This window comes from Zingiber officinale, chromosome 10A (assembly GCF_018446385.1).
Source record: "Zingiber officinale cultivar Zhangliang chromosome 10A, Zo_v1.1, whole genome shotgun sequence".
Lineage (NCBI taxonomy): Eukaryota > Viridiplantae > Streptophyta > Magnoliopsida > Zingiberales > Zingiberaceae > Zingiber > Zingiber officinale.
This window is the reverse complement of record NC_056004.1, coordinates 93,964,453-93,987,998: the sequence shown is the minus strand read 5'-3', so window position 1 is coordinate 93,987,998 and position 23,546 is coordinate 93,964,453. Positions and strand designations below refer to the sequence as shown.

The 23,546-nt window shown below is 35.4% G+C and overlaps 1 protein-coding gene across 1 annotated transcript in view; it reads left to right on the top strand.

Moving 5' to 3' along the window:
* The first annotated feature begins 211 nt into the window (after nucleotides 1-211).
* Nucleotides 212-23,546, top strand: part of LOC122027168 (sacsin-like) — a 36,303-nt gene continuing 12,968 nt past the window's right edge. Inside the window, exons 1-7 of the mRNA XM_042586065.1 lie at nucleotides 212-829; nucleotides 1,885-2,611; nucleotides 3,157-9,119; nucleotides 9,248-10,749; nucleotides 10,898-11,161; nucleotides 16,907-17,124; nucleotides 21,634-21,905. Of these exons, the coding sequence (XP_042441999.1) occupies nucleotides 483-829; nucleotides 1,885-2,611; nucleotides 3,157-9,119; nucleotides 9,248-10,749; nucleotides 10,898-11,161; nucleotides 16,907-17,124; nucleotides 21,634-21,905 (9,293 nt within the window). The 5' untranslated portion in view covers nucleotides 212-482. The remainder of the gene's footprint in view (nucleotides 830-1,884; nucleotides 2,612-3,156; nucleotides 9,120-9,247; nucleotides 10,750-10,897; nucleotides 11,162-16,906; nucleotides 17,125-21,633; nucleotides 21,906-23,546) is intronic.

Sequence of the window (23,546 nt, the reverse complement as noted above, 5' to 3'; positions counted from 1 at the left end):
GTACCTCATTGTTCGAAATGGCAACTCACCGAATCACGTGGATTGCTGTATCTCCATTTCAATTTCTTTTTTGATTATTCGCTTTTTTTTTCACGGCGAAATTATTGAGGTCAAATTGGGCCATGAGTTGGGCTAGATGGATTTGGCTCAGCCCATTAGCCAATTCAGTATTGCATTCCTCCATAGGATTGGCAGTTTGGCACACAGTGAACGCGTGCATTCGTTGGTTTCGCACGCCAAATTCTGTGCAACTCCCCGCCTCATCGGCCGCAGCTCGCTCCGCATAAAGTTTTCGTCCGATCCTCTATTTTTGACTTTGCCCTCCTTGTGCTCCAAGAAACAGTCCAACGATCTCTCGCTTCCTTCCGCGACGACGAGACTCCCGACTACCCTCCTCCTCGTCGTGCCCTCTAGGGTTTCTTCTCCTGGCGATGCCGCTGCCTTCGTCCTCTTCCATCTGTCGGTCTTGATCGCGAGGGCGGATGGGTTCCTCCGCCGCTCCCGACCTCGGGCTGCTCGAGGATTTCGGGCAGCGGGTAGACCTCACCAGGCGCATTCGCGAGATCCTGATTAACTACCCCGAGGGCACCACCGTGCTCAAGGAGCTCATCCAGAACGCCGACGACGCTGGCGCCACCAAGGTTTGCTTCTGCCTGGACCGCCGCACCCACCGCACCGATTCCCTACTCTCCCCCAAGCTCGCGCAGTGGCAGGGCCCCGCGCTCCTCGCCTACAATGACGCCGTCTTCACCGAGGAGGACTTCGCCTCTATCTCCCGGATTGGAGGCAGCCAGAAGCAATCCCAGGCCTGGAAGACAGGACGCTTTGGGTGATCTATCCACTTCCTCTTCATTCTATTTGTACTGATAGACGGGGCAGTGACATGAATCAGGCAATATTTGCCATTATATTATTACCATGACAATTGCTTCTTGTAGAGATAGAGAGGGTCCTTCAAAGTTTTAAGCCTCACTGAATGCCTGTTATTCACAATAACATCATATCCTAATTTCATGAATATGATTCTATGGCCTTGATGTTTCTACTGTCTCCTTAATATGTTTGATGCATGCATATTGGGGTGGATAAGAAAAGACTTAGACTATTGTAGCAAAAGGTAATTAAGCTCACCATAGGTGTCCTCTTGTCCGTAGGTTATGTGAAGGGAGGTAAATCATGGGATAACTTAGTTGCTAGGCGGTGGGAGAAGTTTTTCCCCTTGGGGATTCGCCTGTGGAGAATTGATCACTACCCCATTGTAGCAAATCTACCATCCTTTAGCCAACTGAGTACCGGTGGAGACAAGAAAAGACTCAGACTAGAGGTATATAGTAGTTATTTTATTGTTTGGACTAAGCTAGTAGTAACAATGAAAAGTGTTGGTATGGAACTAAGTTTGACTTCAGGTTGTAAATATATGCAGGTACGGTTATAAGCTTGACTTTACATTGGTGACTTGCGTATCATGAAATGATGTTTCTATCCCATCAATTTATTTGATAGTATTAGATTAATAATACTGGCAACTATGCTGTCTAGGCCCTTTAAATAGTGTCATTAATATAGAATATGAAACTAACATTCTCTCTTCTTGCATTATCATTATTAGTAATCTATTTATTATCTCTACAAGTATAGTAAATGCGTTTCTCACGCTTCTACTGAACTGCTATCAGCTGAATAATTTCTGCTATTAAAATTCTTCTACTTATTCAATGCTTGGAGGAAAAGTCTTTCATAGATTAGTATGGAAAATATGTTCAAATTGATGGCTATGTTTGGTGTCTAGTAGAATTACAACTAATGAAGATAGCTGTTGCCTTTTCTGGCTTGGAACTCTAGCAAATATATATATTCTGATACTTTTCGTTTGTCTGAATTTAGGATTGGTTTTAACTCAGTGTACCATCTGACTGACTTGCCATCTTTTGTAAGTGACAAATATGTTGTTTTATTTGATCCCCAAGGAGAATATCTTCCAAATATCTCAGCCGCAAATCCTGGAAAGCGTCTCGATTATGTCAGTTCTTCAGCCATATCATTGTATGAAGATCAATTTTCACCATTTTGTGCATTTGGATGTGATATGAAAAGGCCTTTTCATGGAACTTTATTTCGCTTACCTTTGAGGAATGCAGTTCAAGCAGCTACTAGTAGGCTTTCTCGGCAGGCATACTTGGAAGATGATATTTCTTTGATGTTTTCGCAACTCTATGAGGAATCTATTTTTTGTCTTATTTTTCTTAAAAACATAGTAACTATTGAAATGTATGATTGGGAATCTGAATTAGTTGAACCAAGAAAGTTACACTCATGCTCTCTCAGTTCTCTGAATGAAACTATAGCTTGGCACCGTAGGGCACTTGCCAGATTTTCTGACTCTGCCAATGTATCTGATATGCAAATAGATTCATTTTCTTTGGATTTTTTGAGTGAGTCATCTTCTGGGGCATATTCAGTAAAAAAGAATGATTCTTTTGTCATAGTACAGGCAATGGCATCACCGTCAAGTAGAATTGGTGCTTTTGCGATTGATGCCGCAAAAGAATATGATCTTCATTTGTTGCCTTGGGCGTCCGTTGCCGCATGTATATCTGATGACTTGCCTGAGGTAATTTTCTTATTTTTGATTGTATTGTATGAGAAAAGGGGCAACATTTTCAGCTGTATTTTTTTGTATTATTCTTATGTCCAGTTTTTTAGCAAACACATATGATATATCATGTAGAGAACTTTTTGGTGGCATTAGTTTAAAGATTTCAGGTCTTGCTATAACATTGATACTTCATTACTCTAGAGCACAGCTATCTCCTTACAGAAAGAATCATTCTGCAATGGAGACTGTTCACAAATTTTAAACCTTGTTCTGGACTTTAACATGTTGTTTCCATGTGTTAAACCATAGATCTATAACTTGATTTTTTCCCTAGAAACTTAAGCTTTTGGGCTGAATGGTTGTCCAATCATTTTTAATGATAATATGCTTCTACAAAATTTGGTATTTATAACTGTTCCTTGGAATTTTTATTTGAGATCAGTTAAAAAGTATTCTAACATTACTCTGCATGATTTTCAAAATTGAATATATTTAATATGTCGCAGTTTTTTACATGCAATCCAAGTGATGTAAACTTCTTTTGGAATTGTGATTTGCAGGATAGCGTTCTTAGACGCGGACAAGCATTTTGTTCTCTTCCACTGCCAGTGGCTACTGGATTGTCGTTCCAAGTGAATGGTTTCTTTGAAGTTTCTTCCAATCGACGCAGCATATGGTATGGAACTGACATGGACAGGGCTGGAAAACTTCGCTCTGACTGGAACCAGTTTTTATTAGAAGATGTGGTTGCTCCAGCTTTTAATGAATTAATGCTTTGTTTGCGTAAGCTTGTCGGACCAACAAGATTATACTATTCTTTATGGCCAACTGGTTCATATGAGGAGCCTTGGAACATTTTAATTGAGACTATCTATAGAATTATTCAATCATCTCCTGTGTTTTATTCAGAATTTGTGGGAGGAAGATGGATATCACTGAATGAAGCTTTTGTTCATGATGAGAAATTCTTCAAAAGTAAAGAGCTTGGTGAGGCTCTTGTTTTGTTGGGGATGCCTGTTGTTCATCTTCCTAATGCGCTCATGCAGAAGTTGCACAATGTTTACCAGAACTTTAGTGAACGACTTGTGAATCCTTTATCAGTAAGGCGTTTTCTAAAGGAGTGCATAAGATTGTCTGCATTAAGCAGAACTGCTAAATTAATTTTATTAGATTACTGCATCGATGATTTAGATGATTCTGAGGTTAGTAAATGTGCAAATGGTCTGGCATTGCTCCCGTTAGCAAATGGTGAATTTGGATCTATTTATGAGGCATCTGTTGGATCCTCATATTTTGTCTGCAATGATCTTGAATACAAGCTGCTGAGTTTAATTCCTGATAGGATAGTTGACAGGAGTATTTCTCCTGATTTATTTAGTAGATTGTCTAAGATTGCTAGTGGCTCCAAGGCAAATATTAGATTTCTTGATGGCCAGAGTTTTGTGGAGTTATTTCCAAGGTTATTCCCTGTAGATTGGAAATTTAAAAACAAAGTGTCCTGGGACCCAGAATTGGGTACTGTATTTCCGTCAAAAGATTGGTTTGCACATTTCTGGCAGTATCTGCGTGATCAACCATATAGTTTGACATTATTAAATGAATGGCCCATATTGCCATCAACAACTGGATACGTCTATCGTGCTTCCAAGTTTTCGAAGCTGTTGAATGCAGAGCTGTTATCGGATACAATGAAAGAGATCCTTACTAAGATTGGTTGTAAAATATTGGATAAGCAATATGCCATTGAACATCGGGAATTGCCACTGTATGTTTATGATGGTGATGCTCTTGGTGTTCTGAATTCAATTTTTGAATCACTTTCTTCTAACAACTATCAGCTGCTGCTTCTTTTTCAAACATTTTCTGTTGAAGAAAAGAATGAACTCGCTGAATTTCTTCTAGACCCCAAGTGGTACTATTCGGGATGTTTGTCTAATTCAGACATACAAAGCTGCAAAAAATTACCTATTTTTCGAGTTTACACCGGTGAACAGATTATTACTTCGCAATTTTCTGATTTAGAGAGCTCAAAGAAATTCTTACCACCTGTTGGCATTCCTAATTACTTATTGGGTAATGACTTTATTCTCTGCATCTCTGAACGTGATGAAGATATCCTAATAAGGTTTTTTGGCATTGAGAGGATGAAGAAGACAATATTTTACAAGCAGAATATTTTAGACAGAATCGATGAGTTACAATCTGTTGTTCGTGACACGGTCATGCTGTTAATTCTGCAAGATCTTCCTCAGCTGTGTTCAGAAGATCCATCTTTTAAGGAGTCTTTGAAGACACTTAAATTTGTTGTAACAATTAATGGGAGCTTAAAGAGTCCACGATCCGTTTACGATCCTCGTGTGGATGAATTGTTCGCTCTTCTGGAAGAATCAGACTGCTTTCCTTTTGGTCCATATGGTGAACCTAATGTTCTGGATATGTTGCTTCTTTTGGGGCTTAAGACTTCTGTATCTTCTGATACTATTTTAGAGAGTGCTCATCAAATTGAATCCTTGATGCATCAGGATCAAGTGAAGGCTCATTCGCGGGGTAAAGTGCTTCTTTCATATCTTGAGGTCAATGCAGTTAAATGGTTGCATAATGTATCGTCTGATAATTTTAGAAAGATTAATATGGTGTTCTCAAAGGTTTCTACAGTTCTAAGGCCCCGTGATGTATCTTCAGAAGTTGATCTTGAAAAATTTTGGAATGAGCTTGGAAAGATTTGCTGGTGCCCTGTCCTTGTTACAACACCACATCCAGCGTTACCATGGCCTTCTGTCACATCTATGGTGGCACCTCCAAAGGTAGTCAGATTGCAGGGAGATATGTGGCTAGTATCTGCAAGCACCCGCATATTAGATGGAGAATGTTCCTCTTCCGCCTTGTCCTCCGGTTTAGGTTGGTCTTCTCCGCCAAGTGGAAGTGTAATTGCAGCTCAACTGCTTGAGCTTGGGAAAAATAATGAGATTGTCAAGGACCAGATGCTTCGAAAAGAACTGGCACTAGCGATGCCAAAGATATATTCCTTGTTGACAAATTTGATTGGTTCAGATGAGATTGATATTGTTAAAGCTATTTTAGAGGGCTGTAGATGGATTTGGGTAGGTGATGGGTTTGCAACTGCAGATGAAGTAGTCCTCAATGGAAATCTTCATTTATCTCCTTATATACGCATTATTCCTGTTGATCTAGCAGTATTCAAAGAATTGTTCTTGGACCTTGGTATCAAGGAATTTTTAAATCCAGTAGATTATGCCAATATTCTCTTTCGAATCGCTTCAAGAAAAAAGTGCCATCCACTTGATGGGCAAGAACTCAGAACAATAATGTTGCTGGTTCAACATTTGGTTGAAGTTCATTCTCAGGATTTACAGGTTCAGATATATTTGCCAGATGTTTCATGTAGACTGCTTCCTTCCACTGATTTGGTATTCAATGATGCTCCATGGCTGCTCGGTTCTGGTGAGAGTCTATATGGGGATACATCTGCTATCACTCTTGATACAAATAGAGAAGTATTCAAATTTGTCCATGGCAACATTTCAAATGATCTTGCAGAAAAGCTTGGGGTTCGCTCTCTTCGTAGATTGCTGCTCGCTGAGAGTTCTGATTCTATGAACTTAAGTTTGTCAGGGGTTGCTGAGGCTTTTGGTCAGCATGAAGCTTTAACAACTAGGCTCAAGCACATTGTTGAAATGTATGCAGATGGACCAGGGATTCTTTTTGAACTTGTCCAAAATGCAGAGGATGCACATGCTTCTGAAGTAGTTTTTCTTTTGGATAAGAGCCAGTACGGAACTTCCTCTGTTCTTTCTCCTGAGATGGCTGAATGGCAGGGCCCTGCACTTTACTGTTTTAACAACTCCATTTTTAGTTCAAAAGATCTTTATGCAATCTCTCGCATTGGTCAAGACAGTAAACTTGAAAAGCCTTTTGCTATTGGACGGTTTGGGCTTGGCTTTAACTGTGTGTATCACTTTACTGATGTCCCTAGTTTTGTTTCTGGAGAGAACATTGTAATGTTTGACCCTCATGCCTGTTACCTACCTGGAATTTCTCCTTCTCATCCAGGTCTCAGGATAAGATTTGCGGGAAGGAGGATATTGGATCAGTTTCCTGATCAGTTCATTCCATTCTTGCAGTTTGGTTGCAATTTGCAGGAACCGTTTCCAGGTACCCTTTTTCGGTTTCCTCTAAGGAATGAGTTGGTTGCTTCTAGAAGCCAAATAAAGAAAGAAAAATACACACCTGAGGATGTCGAAAAGCTCTTCGGTTCTTTTTCTGAAGTGGTATCTCAAGCATTAGTCTTTCTTCGAAATGTTGAAAAGATCACCATATTTGTGAAGGATGGAACTGATCAACCAATGCAGTTAGTTTATAGTGTTGCTAAGCACAGAACAAGTGGCCTTGTACGGGAACCACATCCTCATCATTCTATGCTCAGTTTTGTTCATGGACATCTCAAAAGTGGAATGGATATGGATCAATTCTTGAACAAGCTAACTAATGTTGAAGATAAAGACTTGCCTTGGTACTGTCAAAGAGTTGCTATTGTGGAGCAAAATCATATAGGCCAACAATTGCACTTTTGGGTAATAAATGAAAGTATAGGTGGTGGGCTTGCTAAGAAGAAATGTTTATCTTTGGATCGTAGATCACATAAGTTGATCCCTTGGGCTTCTGTTGCTGCCTACTTGTGTTCTGTTGACATAAGAAATGCAGAGGAACTAAATGAGATTTTAAATCAGCCTCTTTCCAGAGTTTCACAAGTTCGGAAAAACTTTGAGGGACAAGCATTTTGCTTCCTGCCTTTGCCAATTAGTACTGGGCTGCCTGTCCATGTTAATGCTTATTTTGAATTATCTTCAAACAGAAGGGATATATGGTTTGGCAATGACATGGCTGGAGGTGGAAAAGCACGTTCTGAGTGGAACATCTGTCTCCTTGAAGATGTTATTGCTCCTACTCTTGGTCGCTTGATCAATGTCCTTGCCCAAGAAATTGGTCTGTGCAATCTATTCTTCTCACATTGGCCCACTGTTACAGGGGTTCAACCATGGGCTTCAATGGTCCGGAAAGTATATTTGTCTATCACTGATCTTGATTTACCGGTTCTCTACACCAAGGCCAGAGGAGGGCAATGGATCTCGACCAAACAAGCTATTTTTCCTGATTTTAATTTCCCAAAGGCTATTGAGCTTTCAGAAGCATTATCTGAAGCTGGTTTGCCTATTATATCCTTGTCCAAGCCAATTGTTGAATTTTTTTTAGATGCATGCCCGTCCTTGCATTTTTTGAATCCCCACTTACTGAGAACCTTACTTATTCGACGAAAGCGAGGCTTTAAAAATAAAGAGACGGTGATAATGACTCTAGAATATTGCTTAAGTGATATTATAGCATCATCATTTTCTGAGAAGTTGCAAGGGTTGCCCTTAATTCCCTTGGCAAATGGATCATTCACAACAATTAGCAGATGCGGGGAAGGTGACAAGATATTTGTTACTAGCCAAAATGAATATGATCTTCTTAAAGAATATATTCCACATATTCTTGTAGATCGTTCCATCCCAGCTGAGGTTTTCAAAAAATTATATGATTTGGGCCTTTCTGGGCAATATAATATGCATGTTTTAACGTGCTTTTCCTTTGCTGAACTATTTCCTAGAATTCTCCCTAATGAATGGCTACAGTCTAAAAAGGTTTCTTGGACTCCTGGATTCCAAGGCCAGCCTAGTTTAGAATGGATAGGATTGTTATGGACTTATTTGAAAGAGTCGTGCTCAGACCTTTCAATATTTGCTAAGTGGCCTATATTGCCAGTTAGTAATGGGTGTCTCTTGCAGCTGGTTGAGAATTCAAATGTCATTAGAGATGAAGGATGGAGTGAGAACATGTATTCGCTGCTGCAAAAATTAGGATGTTTCTTTTTGATATCTGATTTGTCAATTGATCATCCACAGTTAAACAAATATGTTCTAGATGCAACAGCAAATGGTATACTCAATGCTGTAGAGGCTATTGGTTTTCAGCTATGTAATATTGATGATCTATTTAACAATGCCTCAATTGCAGAGAAGCATGAACTTCGAAGTTTCATTTTCCAATCTAAGTGGTTTACTGGTAACCACCTGTCTGATAAGAACCTTGAAACAATAAAGCTTCTTCCAATATTTGAGTGCTACAGGAGTAGAGAACTTGGTAGCTTGGTTAAACCTATTAAATGGTTAAAACCTGAAGGCATACACGAGGATCTGTTGGATGCAAATTTCCTCCAGACTGAATCTGAGAAAGAGAGGAACATTTTAAAAGTCTACCTATCGGTCAGGGAGCCTACAAAGCTCCTGTTTTACAAGGATCATGTACTAAACCGAATTTCTGAGTTCCTTTCTGAGCCCAACATTATTTCTTCAATTCTTCTGAATGTTAAGATCTTAACAGAAGAAGATACAACCATAAAAGACACATTATCTGACATACCATTTGTTTTAGCTGCTGACGGATCCTGGAAACATCCCTCTAGGTATCTCTATTTTTTGGATAATGATGTTTCGATTAAGTATCTTATATTTCATTTGCCATTCTGTTTTCTTGACAAATATTATAACATTCTGACCATGCAATTCATCTTATCTAACTTGTTTTCTCCAGACTTTATGATCCTCGTGTACCTGAGTTGCAGAATATGCTCCACAAAGAAATGTTCTTTCCTTGTGACAAGTTTGTTGAAACTGAAATACTTGACTCTCTTGTATGTCTTGGCCTAAAAAGATCTTTGAGTTTTACAAGTTTAATTGATGGTGCTAGGACAGTGTCAATGTTGCATGATTCAGGGAATAAAGATGCATTTGATTATGGTAGAAGGCTTCTGGTTTTCTTGAATTTTCTTGGGGTTCAGCTCTCACAGACTATCACTGAAAACAGTGATGGATGTGATTCTTTACTTCTATCCAACAACGACAGTATAGATTTTGGGAATTCACAAATGGAAATTCCTGCAGATGTCCCCTCTAGATATAATCAAGATTTTCTGAATATTTTTTCTAACTTTGTTCATGACAAATCTGAAGATGAATTTTGGTCAGAGTTGGCTACCATTCCTTGGTGTCCTGTTTATGTTGTGCCACCAGTTAATGGTATTCCATGGTTCATATCAGAGAATTTTGTGGCATCTCCAAATTGTACTAGGCCAAAATCTCAGATGTGGGTGGTTTCATCCAAAATGCGAATTCTTGATGGTGATTGTCATTCATTTTACCTTGAGCAAAAGCTTGGCTGGAAGGATAATCCAAGTATAGATGTTGTGTGTTCTCAGTTGATTCAGTTTTCAAGTTCCTATGATAAACTAAAACTTCTGCCAGAGAATGAGCTATCAATTGATGCTGTCTTAGCAAGAGAAATCCCGTCTATGTATTCATATTTACAGGAATTTGTTGGCTCCCATAAATTTGATATTCTTAAAGAATACTTGGATGATGTTCCTTGGGTTTATATAGGCGACAATTTTGTATCTCCCATGGTGCTTGCATTTGACTCTCCTGTGAAGTACCACCCTTATCTTTATGTTGTTCCCTCTGAGTTATCTAAATTTAAATCTTTACTTTCTGGATTAGGTGTCAAGTTAACTTTTGATGCAACTGATTATGTGCATGTACTGCAACGCCTGCAACATGATGTCAAAGAAGAACCATTATCTGCTGAACAGTTAGGGTTTGTTCGTCGTGTTTTGGAAGCTTTTGCTGATTGTTTTACTGAGAAGCATGTACCTGATGTGTTAATAAACTCACTTCTCATTCCTGATTCATTGGGGATACTGATGCCTGCTTTAGCTCTTGTCTACAATGATGCAGCATGGATGAAGAACATTTCCCCTGGTGAGAAGCATCTTGTACATCCAAGTATCAATGATGATCTTGCCAAAATCCTTGGTGTTCAATCATTACGGAACTTGTCATTAGTTGATGAGCAGACAACTAGGGACCTGCCATGCATTGATTATGCTAGCATCTGCGAGCTGCTGGCATTTTATGGTGAAAGTGACTTTGTACTGTACGATCTTTTAGAGTTGGCTGACAAATGCAAAGCAAAGAAATTGCACCTGATATATGACAAACGGGAACATCCTCGACAATCTTTGCTCCAACAGAATTTAGGTAAAAATAGCTTTGGGCACAGTTTTGATCCCATCTTGTTGATGGTTAATGCTGTTTATTTATTAGTGTGAAGATACTGAAGAAGGCAATTTTTTGACTGGCTAGACATGAGTGTTTTCCTAATTGATTTTGATCTTTTGTATTTTAGGCGACTTCCAGGCTGCTTCTTTGACAGTTGTTTTTGAAGGAACAACATTAAGCATGGAAGAAGTATGCAGTCTGCACCTGCCTCCACCATGGAAAGTTCAAGGCAGTGCTCTTTACTACGGGCTGGGAATGATTAGTGGATACTTCCTCTGTGACCTCATGACTATTGTTTCTGGAGGTTATTTTTACATTTTTGATCCTCTTGGCTTGACTCTATCTGCACACTCAAATGGTGCCCCTTCTGCAAGATTATTTTCTCTAATAGGTTTGACACTGCCTCTTATGTCTTTGCATGCAATTCAATTGCTTTATCTCACATGTTTGACAAGTCAAACAAATTCACATGAAAAATCACTTTGCCCATGGTTTTTTTTTTGTAGCACATATGTCTTACTAATTTCTAGAAGGGTCAAAATATTTAATCTTTTGCTTCGTTGTTGATGTTCTTTAGCTTGCTTATGTAGAGTTGTATGCTTCTGATTGTCAGATTCCAAATGGAAAAACAAAGAATGATTCACTTAGATGTTAGATCCTTCTTGACACTTACCTCGGGAAAGAAGTTTGAGTTTCCATATACTTTTGTTTAGATTGGTTGTCTGGTGTTTGCAGATTTTACATTTTGAATATTTAAACTCTAACCTTCTAGCCTTTTGTTAGATGCCCCAGAAGTAGGAAAAAAATTCAATCTTTGTATCGATACCAAAGTTTACTCTAATTTTTGCATTATTAGAGACAACAATTCAATTATCATGCCATTTGGCTCATCAAGACCAAAATATCTCGATCTATCAACCAGTTAAAGTCTATTGCACGGACATGGATAAATTGCAGTATTATGGCTCATGCCCATCTGCCTTGACTGGTTATTGATTGAAATAGAAAGAGTTTCAAAGGGTACCGATCTAGATAAATTGACTTCAGGCCCTATTTATGGAAGAGGTTGAAGGCAAGTTGAGCAGGGATAAAGGGGATTTACAGAGACTTGCAAACTAGATTCCTTGGGTTGGGATGAGTTGGGGATCACTGTTTTAAGGATGACTTACCCATTTAGTGAATTTAGCATTGGACGTTTCCAAAGCGGATTGGGTCATGTGAATTAGAGAATAGACATATGTTTGTTGGCATTTCAACCTTCTTTCAGGATCTATGTGAGAGAGAACCCAATACCTCTTGGTCATGAATAGAACAAATTGGCCTTCTTATCTTTGCTTTGGAACAATTAGAATTAGACTTGGTCAACTAGAATATATATTATCCACAAGGAGATCATCCATTTAAGAAGATCCTCATATATATAGGATTCTGAAATGACATCTGAAACGAAGAAATATGATTTAATAAAATACAATTTGAATATAGGATTTTGAAATGACATCTGAAAACGAAGAAATATGGTTTAATAAAATACAATTTGAATAACAACAACAACAATAGCTAACCCTTATCCCCTTAGGTGAGGTCGGCTATATGAATTTTTCTATATCATTAGACTCTATCCTCTACTATATCATCATCTATCTTTAAATAAATTCTATCCTATTTTATTATAGCTAACTAAGTCTACTTTGGTCTTCCTTTTCCTCATTGAATGTTTATTTGTCATAATTTCACATTACTTAACTGGAACATTTATTGGTCATCTATGTACATGTCCTTACCATCTTAAACGTGTCTCATGAAGTTTTCCCTTACCGACTTTCTAATAAAATGCAAATTGAAAGGAGAGAAAAAAAATGATGAAATTAGAAGTTCTTATCATGGTTTGAAATCTCGTAAAGTGCCATGTGAAACGGTCAAAATGTATCATTCTGGTAAATCATTAAAATTTGATACCACTCTCCACCAAGGTTCAAATGTCGAGCCATGTCGTAGCTTATGTCTTTAATTGAAAAAATGTTATTTCAGTATAATGCTGACATTCTAATGTATAGTGTCGGTAATAGATTGGACTAAAATGATATGTTTTGACTATTTCGCCTGACATGGTATAAGATTTAAAATCATGTTCGGCACAAACAATGTCTCCTTCCTGTGTACATCTCCAATCCATTATTGACACCATACATCGAAATATTAATACGATATTGCAACAGTTTCGCTCTAGTCAAATACTAAAATTTAGGCACGGCTTGAGATTTTGAACCTTGGTTATTATAATTATGAGAATGGTATTTTAAGTATATAATTTAACCATTCATAATTAACATAATTTTAGTTCTGGTTTGAAAAAACACAAGTTTAGGTTATGCTAAATGACATTATGAGAGGTTAATATTTAAAGGGATATATACATGCTATGTCAGATTTTGTAATGACAAATATACTATTTGATGATCAAAACGTGAGTATTGGCATGGTACAATAGTGAAATCATATTGTTCCACTCAAGCATAAAAAATTCTATATGGGAAAACACTCTAAATCCTGATTGGAACTCCCTCAACTTTCATTTCTACCATAGAAGTTTCTATCGTATACTTTTTTTTAAAAATGTTTTTTATATTTATTTTTATGTCTTTTCTTCGTTTACCTATCTTTTTTTAATATTCTACTAGAGGTTTTTTCTGTCAAAAACTTAACCAAAACAAAATAAGCTAGAATCAATTAAGAGCGTTGTTGAAAAAAGTGGATAGGGGAACTTCAGAGTTTGAATTCTGAATTCCATTGTATATATAATATCTGTGATATAACTGTAAGGACCCCATGTTAGTTTTGAAGGTAATTCATCCCCCTCTTGCCGGTCGCACGCAACCAACAATAACTTTACGTTTACATTCATAAATTTTTATTGCTTACACTACTATTCTTGTATATATAATATGGTATACATGTTCAATTTATTGGAAATGTTTTCTATTCTTAGATCTATAAGAAATTTAGTAAATTTATACATTGATCTTATAAAGAATATAGTCTCTTTAGTTTATTCTGTTCCATGCACATAATAACAAATAGTGTTTAAAATTTCGTTCTGTCCCGGGTGGAATAGGCAAAACTTATCGTTCCACCCGCACACCGAAACTGGCGCTAGCACTCAGTACAGTTGGCCTCAAAGGTGTTGCGCGAGCCCTACGACCATGGAGGAGGCGCCGCGCAAGCCCCGTGGCGGCCATGGAGGACTCATTGCGTGAGCCTTGCGTCATGCCGGGAGGTGTCGCGTGAGCCTCGCGGCGTGGCGGACTTGTCGCACGTGCCCTGCGGTGAGGTGGCGAGGTGAAAAAAATCGGGAGGCGATGGCAGAATTGTGAGGAGGGAGAGGAAAAGTTAGGATTTATTGAATGTTTTAATTAAAATTATTATATTATATATATAATATCTAATTTCTAATTAATTATTATCATTTTATATTATATAAGTTAATAATTAAGTAAATAAACTGTTAATTAATTAATATAATTATAATATATATTCATATTAAAAATATAAAAAATTAAAGTAAAAAATAGATAATTTATATAATATATAGTTATATAATTTTAAAAATAAACTTTAAATTTTTTTTATAAATTAAAAATAGATTATAATTTTATAAAAATATTTAAAATAATTTTAAAATTTTATAAATAATTCTAAAAAAATAATTATTAAATTTTTTTGATAAATATATAAATTTTTTTAATAAATTTGATTTTAGAATTCGATATAAGCTATATATATATTAGAACATTTATAAACTATAATTATATAATTATATATTATATAAATTAATAACTAAATAATTTATATAATTATTAAATATAAATTATGATCTTTATGTTAATTTATATAATTATTATAGATAATATTTTTTTTGTCTTACAAGTAAGATTTGGAACCATGAATATTAACATATTTAGCTCTCTACTTTTTAGATTCTTGGTTCCTAATCGAAACACATTTTTGTTAATATAAATGTATGATATTTATGTCTAGGAAATACTTTAGATTATCTATTTTTTATTTCAAAAATTTTGAGAAAGGTTTGCTATCAAGTTACGTAAAATTAATACATTAATAGCCGTATATATATATTCGATAAATACACACACACCCAATTAATTAAACAAACAAGCTTGAACATCTCATTAAACTAAACAAACAAACTTGAACACATATGTGTTCAGCTCGTTAATATTCATGAACAATGTTTGTGAATAACATTCGTGAATAATGTTCACGAACCATATTCATTAATAAAACTCTTTTCAATATGCGAATTAAATAATAAAATAAAATAAATAATAAGTTTAAATTATCAAGCTCAATAACCAATCAAACAACTAAAAGTTTCAAACATCAAACAAGTTTGAATTGAGAGCTCAATAACATATAAACGAACCAAGCTCGAGCCAAGCTCAAACCAAGCTTGAATTGAGAGCTCGATAACATCTAAACGAACCAATCTCAAGCTAAGCTTCAAACAAGCTCAAGCTCAAGCTAAGCTTCAAACAAGCTCAAGCTAAGCTTCAAACAAGCTCAAGCTCATAAAAAATAAACCAAACCAAGTTTGAACAATCATTTCAAAAGCTTGGTTCATTTTAAGTTCGGCTCGGCTTGGTTATCTTTATCAAAAAAGCTTGAACACTCCAAAACTCGACTCGGCTCGGCTCGTTTACTGCCCTAGACATAATCATCAATTCTTATTTCCCCTTGATGGGTTGGAAATAAAAAAAGAAGTCAACAAAAAATTCATTTCCTTTCCCAAAGAATGATGACTATTCATTTTAATTATCATCTTACATTACTATGCAACCAAAAGGCACAAAGTTTTCCTTAAATTTGTTTTCTTATTTATTTTTTTTATATGAACAGTATGTAAAATGAACTTCATCCCTTTTCTTTTCTTTTTCCTATTAGCTCTTTCTCACTAAATTGACAGAGTATAATGCACAGTTTATGAAAATTGATATACTCAATGATACCTGTCACAGACCATCACAATGATTATTTTGAGACAATTTTGGAGATTGACTTAAATCTGTTCTAACCACCACAAGCTGGAGTGTATATTTATTATGTCCAGCTTGTTAGCTGCAAACATAAACTGTGCCGAGTGATTCTGTCTAGTATCAACAGTTTATTTTTTCAAAGAAATTATGCATGGCATGCTTATCCTTTTGGGAATAACATCAATATTGAATTAGTATCTACTTTTGATCTATTTAGTAGTCATGAAACACTAGATTACTTACAATATAGATAATACTTTTATTCTTATATTACATAATCATTGGTCCAAAGCCTGTAAATTTGAGACCATAAGACTTGAACTGCATTATCTCATATGATGTATCTAACCTTTATTTTCAAGATTAGCTTAAGCCTTATGTCTAGAAATAAACCTCTTAGCAACAACAGGCCTAGCAGAATTTGCATTAACAAATGCCTTGGTATTTAACTTTTATCCTTATGTAGCAAAATTTTTTCCTTTGAGATATTTTAATATATTTTAGAATGCTTGAAACTGCTACCATGGATTGGAATACCATACTATTTATATAGGATTATGCCGATTATATAGGATTTTGTTGTATGCATGAATAATCGGATTAAACCCCATTTGTATATAATAATCCAAATGCTTACATATTTGAAAAATTAGCATTGTTGGACTAAACGTTTAATATTTTAGTTTGGTGAAATGTCTTTACTTTTTTTAGGGGGATATAAAGACCGTAAAGCTTAATGATATCTGCCTTATCATTTTCAATGATAATTATATCATCAAACACCCAAGGATTTTGAGGTGCATGGTCTGCAATTACATTACTCTGGGATCCAATATAGGTGTAGACCTAAGTATGTGGCATTGTCTTGAATATTGGACAGTGATTGGAATTGTTCCAACCAGTCACTGAATCTGTGTTGAATTTCATACTTAATACCATGGTTTTGTGTGACTATTCTGCTTCCATTAGGTCATGAGCAAAATATTTTTTCACAAGCCTATAGTGTGATCAATCAAATTCTATAGTGCAGAATATTCATTAGTATTTGTAGATTCAGCTTGTATTTTTTATTTTTTTTGCAGGTACTGACTTGACTGAGAGATTTCGTGATCAATTCAGTCCAATGCTTATAAGCAAGGAAACTTCAGTATCATCTTCTAATTCTGTTGTTATACGCATGCCTATATCATCAAAATGTAAGAGTGCAGAAGAATCTGATTGTTTGAAAGTAAAGCATATTTTTGACCAGTTTATGAAACATGCTTCTTCGGCACTTCTATACTTAAAGTCGGTTCTTCAGGTAAGAATGTCTTAAGTAACCAATAATCACATCAACCCCCTCTACATTGTCCCAATTTATATGTGCATTACTTCTTGCTGTGTTAGCTACTTCACTATTTCTTTGCTTGATTTTTCTTTTCAGTATGGCTGTTAAAATTGACATTTGTATGAGTGACAGATGTTCCAATAATGTAGTCTAGATGATGACTATATTGGATTGATAGGATTGGCTAGAGAGGAATCAGCATGATAAAAGTCAAAGAATTATAAAAAATAAAATAAAATTGCATAATGTGTAAGATAACAAAAGGTTTAAAATTAACGTGTATTATATTTTATTCAAAGTAAAAAATTTCTTTAGAATATCAATTAGTTATCATTCTTTATACATCAATATCTGTAAAGTTCTTGTAAATAGATAATATAATATTCTTAATCAGATGACTAACTTAATTATTTATATTATTTATGTTAATGTGTAAGATAACAAAAATAACGTATCTGAAATTTATATTTTATTAGATATTAATATCAAAGTAAAGAATTTCTTCAGAATATCAATTAATTATCATTGTTTTTAAATCACTATGTTTAAAGTTATTTATGTAAATAAGCAAACGACAATAATAACAACCAAGCCTTATCTTACTAGGTGATGTTGGCTATATGAATCTTTTTACGTCATTGAACTTTATCTCCTATTATATCATGTAAATAAGCAATATAATAAAATTAATCAGCTAAATAACTTAATTATGTATATTATTTATATTAATTGACAAATAATAATAATAATTAATGATAATATTTTTTAATTAATCAAATAACTAATTAATTAATGTTTTTAATTTATAATTATTCCAATTTTGATGATGATATTTCATATAATATTATTATTTTTTTAATACTAATTAGTGTTATTAATCAAATATTTTAGTACCTGTTATGCATCATCCAAGTATCTATCTATTAATAATTAATCTATTGCAGATTAGAATGAACTAATTATTACTAAAATTAGTTACCTATTTACTTAATTCGTTACCTATTAGTAAATAGTTTCAGTATGACAAGAGTTGTATTACAAGAATATCATCCTTTTACCTCTCTTGTGCAATGTGTATACAACCTCTGACTACCATGTTGACCTGTCTTGACTAATGATGTGTGGCAGGGGAAGCTTTAACGCTATATCCTAGATTTCCGCTCCACTTATATAGTTTTATTGTGAAAATTTATAGTGAGGCCATTGTATATGTTCAGGGTTACAGCTAAGTCTATAACAATTTCTTTAAAGCTTGCTTAAATTTTTTATTAAAACCTCGTCTTATTATAGATATACTCAAACTAGGACCTCTCAGAGTTAAAAAATTGATTGGTCGTTGAAACAGAAAACGTAATGAACTACTCATGTTGTATCACTCTAAAAAAAATGATAATCTTTCTCGGCGTTTTATCCTCATGAAAATTGGATTGGAGGCAATGTAAATGACTTATTTTCACAATGTAGCTTCATTAGTATTAGGATTAGTTTGCTCAATAGTTGTTTAAGTTAAACAAGCTTACATGTGACAATAAACATAGCATGTATTTGGCTTTTTCTTTTGATCAAGCCATTAGAGTTTGCTCTTTGTACTTTTCTAAGATATTAGATTCCCTCCCAAGAGTATAATAATCTGACGTGAATTATCTGTGGGGAGTTGCCTAATTTTGGTTAGTGTACCTGTAATTTGAAGGCGACCTAAATCATGACATCAGAAACATTTGCATAGGATGGCTTATAGTACCATAGAAGCCTCAAAATTGCCTCCTAATAACCTTGACATGCAGACTCTAAAAATTCGCTAAGTACAATTGTGACAAATGAAATGTTCAGTCTAGAAAAAGATAATTCAATTCTCTGACCAATCTGGAATATTTTCCTTGATTAGATATTAACTCCTCTTCCCTGATACATAAGAGTGCCAAATGGTTTAGCACTTAGCATATCAACACCTTCAAGTATATAAACTACATGTACACCTATAACCGAGCAACCTCAATGCCTAGAAAATATATTAGGCTAGCTAAACCTTTAGTTAGGAAGTGTTGGTGGAGATACAATTTAAACCTCGTGATTCCTGTATCATGTTGTGGTAATACCATCTATATAAATAAGGAGAATAACTTAGATTAAGAGGCGATGCCAAAGACTAAATGTATATGAAGTATGTGATCATGCCAAATTGAATAAATGCATAACTGAATTTACCAAATCATACTTTGGAAAGCCACTTCAGCCCATTTAATGACTTTTCAATTACATCTAAGGGCATAGTCCTCCTAAGCAACCAACACAGGAGGTAGATCCATAACGACTCATCAAGATAATCATAAAGGAAAGCGTTTATGATATCTAGCTCATGTAGCAGCCACTTAGATACAACCTCTGAAATATGTAAAAGACTATCTCAAAGCAATCTTGGTTATCAGGAAGCATCCGTATAGTTAGCATTATATATTCGAGTGTATGCTTTTGCTACCAATTGAATTTTGAGGCTTTTCTTCTTACAAAGGTAGGAAACAACCAGAGAAAGAAAGTGGTCAGAAAACATATCGCAAGAAAAATATTTGGACTGTGTATGAGTATTCAAGACAGATTTTGATCTTAGTGCTAACTGTTTTTAGAAATTTTTAACAAGTGATTAATCAAGGTGTCAAGTGTCCATTGGGAGTGCTGGTGTTGAATTAATTGTTGGTATCCAACATAGGCTTGAACAGGGCAGAAGTCGTGCCCATTTTGAAAATTCAGGTGCCAATCATTGTGCAATATAAGATGATGGAATAGACTATGTTGTCGGCACAGAAAGCACCTTAGTTATCACCTATGGTGTGATAGTTAAGATGGAGAAAAAGAAGTGGACTTGAAAATGTTGCATTGATTGAAATGAAAGATTGATGTAATTCTAGATAACACTAGTGTCTTCTTTCAACTTAGCATTCTTATAAAAGACACTTAATAGATACATTATTTATCTTTGCTCTGGGGCCATATATATTTACACAAAGTAAGTGCGTCTGTTGGGAATTCAATTAAAGCCCACATTGAAAAGATATGGAAAAAATCATGGGTTTAAAAGGATGTAAGATATCTCCATTAGTGTGAGGCATTTTGGGTAGTGCCTAAGAGTAAAGCCATGAGAGCTTAAGCCAAAGTGGAAAATATTATGCCATTATGGAAATATGTGAATATCCTTTGGGCACAACATATGGTATTAGAGGCATGGTCTAGACCAAATGCCATGTAGAATGACCAGATTCGGATGCTTGCGGGGAGACCTAGAGTAGGTTAGGATGACCGGATGCTTGCGGGGAAGGCCTGGAGCAGGTCAAGAGTGGCTGGATGCTTGCGGGGAGGCTCGGAGCAGTCAGGATGATTGGATGCTCGCAGGGAGACTCGGAGCAGACCAAAGATGACTGGATGAGCATGTCAGGGTGACCGGATGCTCGCGGGAAGGCTCGGAGTAGGTCAAGGTGATCAGATACTTATGAGGAGGGTCCGGAGCAGGTCAAGAGTGACTGAATTCTCATGGGGAGGCTCGAAACCATAAGAGTAATTGTGGTCCTTCGTTTGAGATGAGGATTGTCGGGATATAATCAAAGTCCCACATTGGAAAGAGATGGAAAAAATTATGGGGTTAAAAGGATGTAAGATATCTCCATTGGTGTGAGACCTTTTTGATATAGCCCAAAGCAAAGCTATGAGGGCTTAGGCCCAAAGTAGACAATATTATGTCATTATGGAGATATATGAATATCCTTTGGGCACAACAACATCCAAACATTGTAGCGAAAGACTATTGTGGGAAAGAGAATAGAAAATGGAATTTCACACAAAGAACCAAAGTAGATATGTGATTCTAAGATTATGTGCAGCTGCATTTATATCCTTGGAGCAGTTGTCAGTTTCTACCTTCATATAAACATTACTATTAAAATTAATTAGGAAGTTCATATATTTGCAATATTACAATTAGGTCCTCAACAGTGCGTAACTTGCCTTATTACTTACCATTACTTTTAGTTGGCCTAGCAATATGCTGTTGAGGCACTAGATATTTAGTCAAAGATATCTCACTTTTATTTTGAGTTTCTGAATTTTGGATTCCAATCTATCCTATATTTGTTTAATTAGATGGTAGGAAAAAATTGGGAATAAACAATTGGCATTTTGCTTATGTACATGTACAGTTGATGCTGATCTATTTTCTTCTCTCACCTGTTAATCAACTTAATATTTTCCAAAATATATCTCTTGTTAGTTTCTCATGTTATGGTGCTTGGTTACCCAATTTGTGGGTGAAACCATTACCCAATTATTTGTTTGAGGGGCTGGAATTTAAAATCCTCTGTTCTGCTTAGATATTGTTAAACTGCTGTATTTCTCTCAAGAGTCTCAACAATTGTACTTTTCAACTTTGAAGTCTGATTTCATAGTACCTTTACAATGTATCCACATTTGGCATACAACTTTCCTTCCCTGCTTCAGGTGTCCTTATCAACATGGGAGGAGGGGAGTTTGCGCCCAGCATTGAACTATTCTGTATCTGTGGATCCTTCTCCTACATTTTCGAGGAATCCATTTTCAGAAAAGAAATGGAGAAAGTTTCAGTTAACCAGATTGTTTAGTGGCTCTAGTGCAGTGACAAAGGTAAATGTGATAGATGTTCAGGTGATTAATGGTGATAGTATATCCATCGACAAATGGCTTGTTGTGCTTTGTTTGGGATCTGGACAAACACGAAACATGGCCCTTGATAGGTATGCTTTCAAGACTAAATTAATATTTTCAATTAATCAGGAGTATCATGGATTAACAATTTTATTTATTAGTCAGAACTCAATTATCAATGTAAGGATATTTGTTAATAAGGGTTGTCAACAAGTTACCAAGTAGCCGAGTTAAACATATTTTTGAGAAACAAATATTAGATAAAGCTTTATTTTTTTATTTTTTTGTTGTTTACTAGTTTGGTTGTAACTGAGAGTTTTAAGCATCTATAATCTTTTTGCAAAAAGATAGAAGGGTTGATAGAGATGTTTTACATAGGATACAGATATGATGGTTGAAATGGAAGAGGACATCAATTATTCTTTGTGATTGTAACATACCTCTAGAGTTTAAAGGAAAGTAAAATAGTTATTAGACTAGTTATGTTATATGGAGTTTAATGTTGGGTTATGAATTGAGCACATGAGCAGAAGATGAGAATCATGGAGATAGTACGGTGAGCTCATAACCGACAGAGTCATCACTATATATTTGGAAGTAGATCATCACGTGGTTTCATAAGAGAACATTTAAATCCCTCATGGCTAGGGATTTGTTCATGATACTAGGATGGACTAGTATATGGGGGTGATGCTTAATCATTACCCTTAGATGAGGATCCTTGAGTTTGAACAGTAAATTTGGAGACCAAATTTTAATTAGCAGGGGAGAATGCAAGATATTGGAGAAATAACCTTATTGGATTTTTTTGAGAATTTTTAGAATTTTTTCATAATTTAAACAGAGTCTGTATGACATGTTTAAGGGGATGAACCGATTAGGCTTAGAGAATGCATGTTTGGAATAACCATTTAAGAGAGAGTTAATTGAGGAATTAACTTAGGGTTAAATTAATTAAACCTAAGTATACAATAAGGTTACTGTGACCTATTCATTGCCGATTCAGGCATACAAGGATGGAGAGGATAAAAAATAAGAATATTAGAGAGAAAGTCGTTTAAGATGGTACAAACATGTATTAGGTATCAATAAATGCTCTAGTTAGGCGATGTGAGATTATGAAAAATACCCACATTAATCGAGGAAGGAGACGAAAGAAAACTTAATTAACAATGATAAAATATGATAAATTTATTTAAACTTTAGATGATGATATAAATAGGAGTTTGAGCCCAATGGTGTAAGAGGATGCATATAGCCGACCCCACTTAGTGGAATAAAGGCTTGGTTGTTGTTGTTTACTACCTTGGTTAGCAGTGAGATATTTCAAAGCCATACATGACTTGGATAAGGTGCATCTGGTTTGGTTGAGTTGCAACTTATAGTGTCCTTGTTTTTTGAGTTAGACCATGTTAGCTTACTGGTCTGTCATCTCTGAATGATTGAAACTGAAAATTAGACGTGCTGAACTTGCAAAGCTTCAGAACTGAAGTTAGACAAAAAGGTCTCATTAAGTTTGGAGAATTAGGTGGTGCCAAATCTTTACTGTCCCAGGTGTACACTTCTACTTCTCGACCATCCCTCTACCCATCCTTATATGACAAACTTCTATTGTATGTTACTTAAAAATTAGTGTACATCAGTTGTCCTCTTTTTGACATATTTATATTATTGAACTAATACTTTTTATATTGTTTTATTTGTTTCTTAAGCATTTCATGATGTTTTAC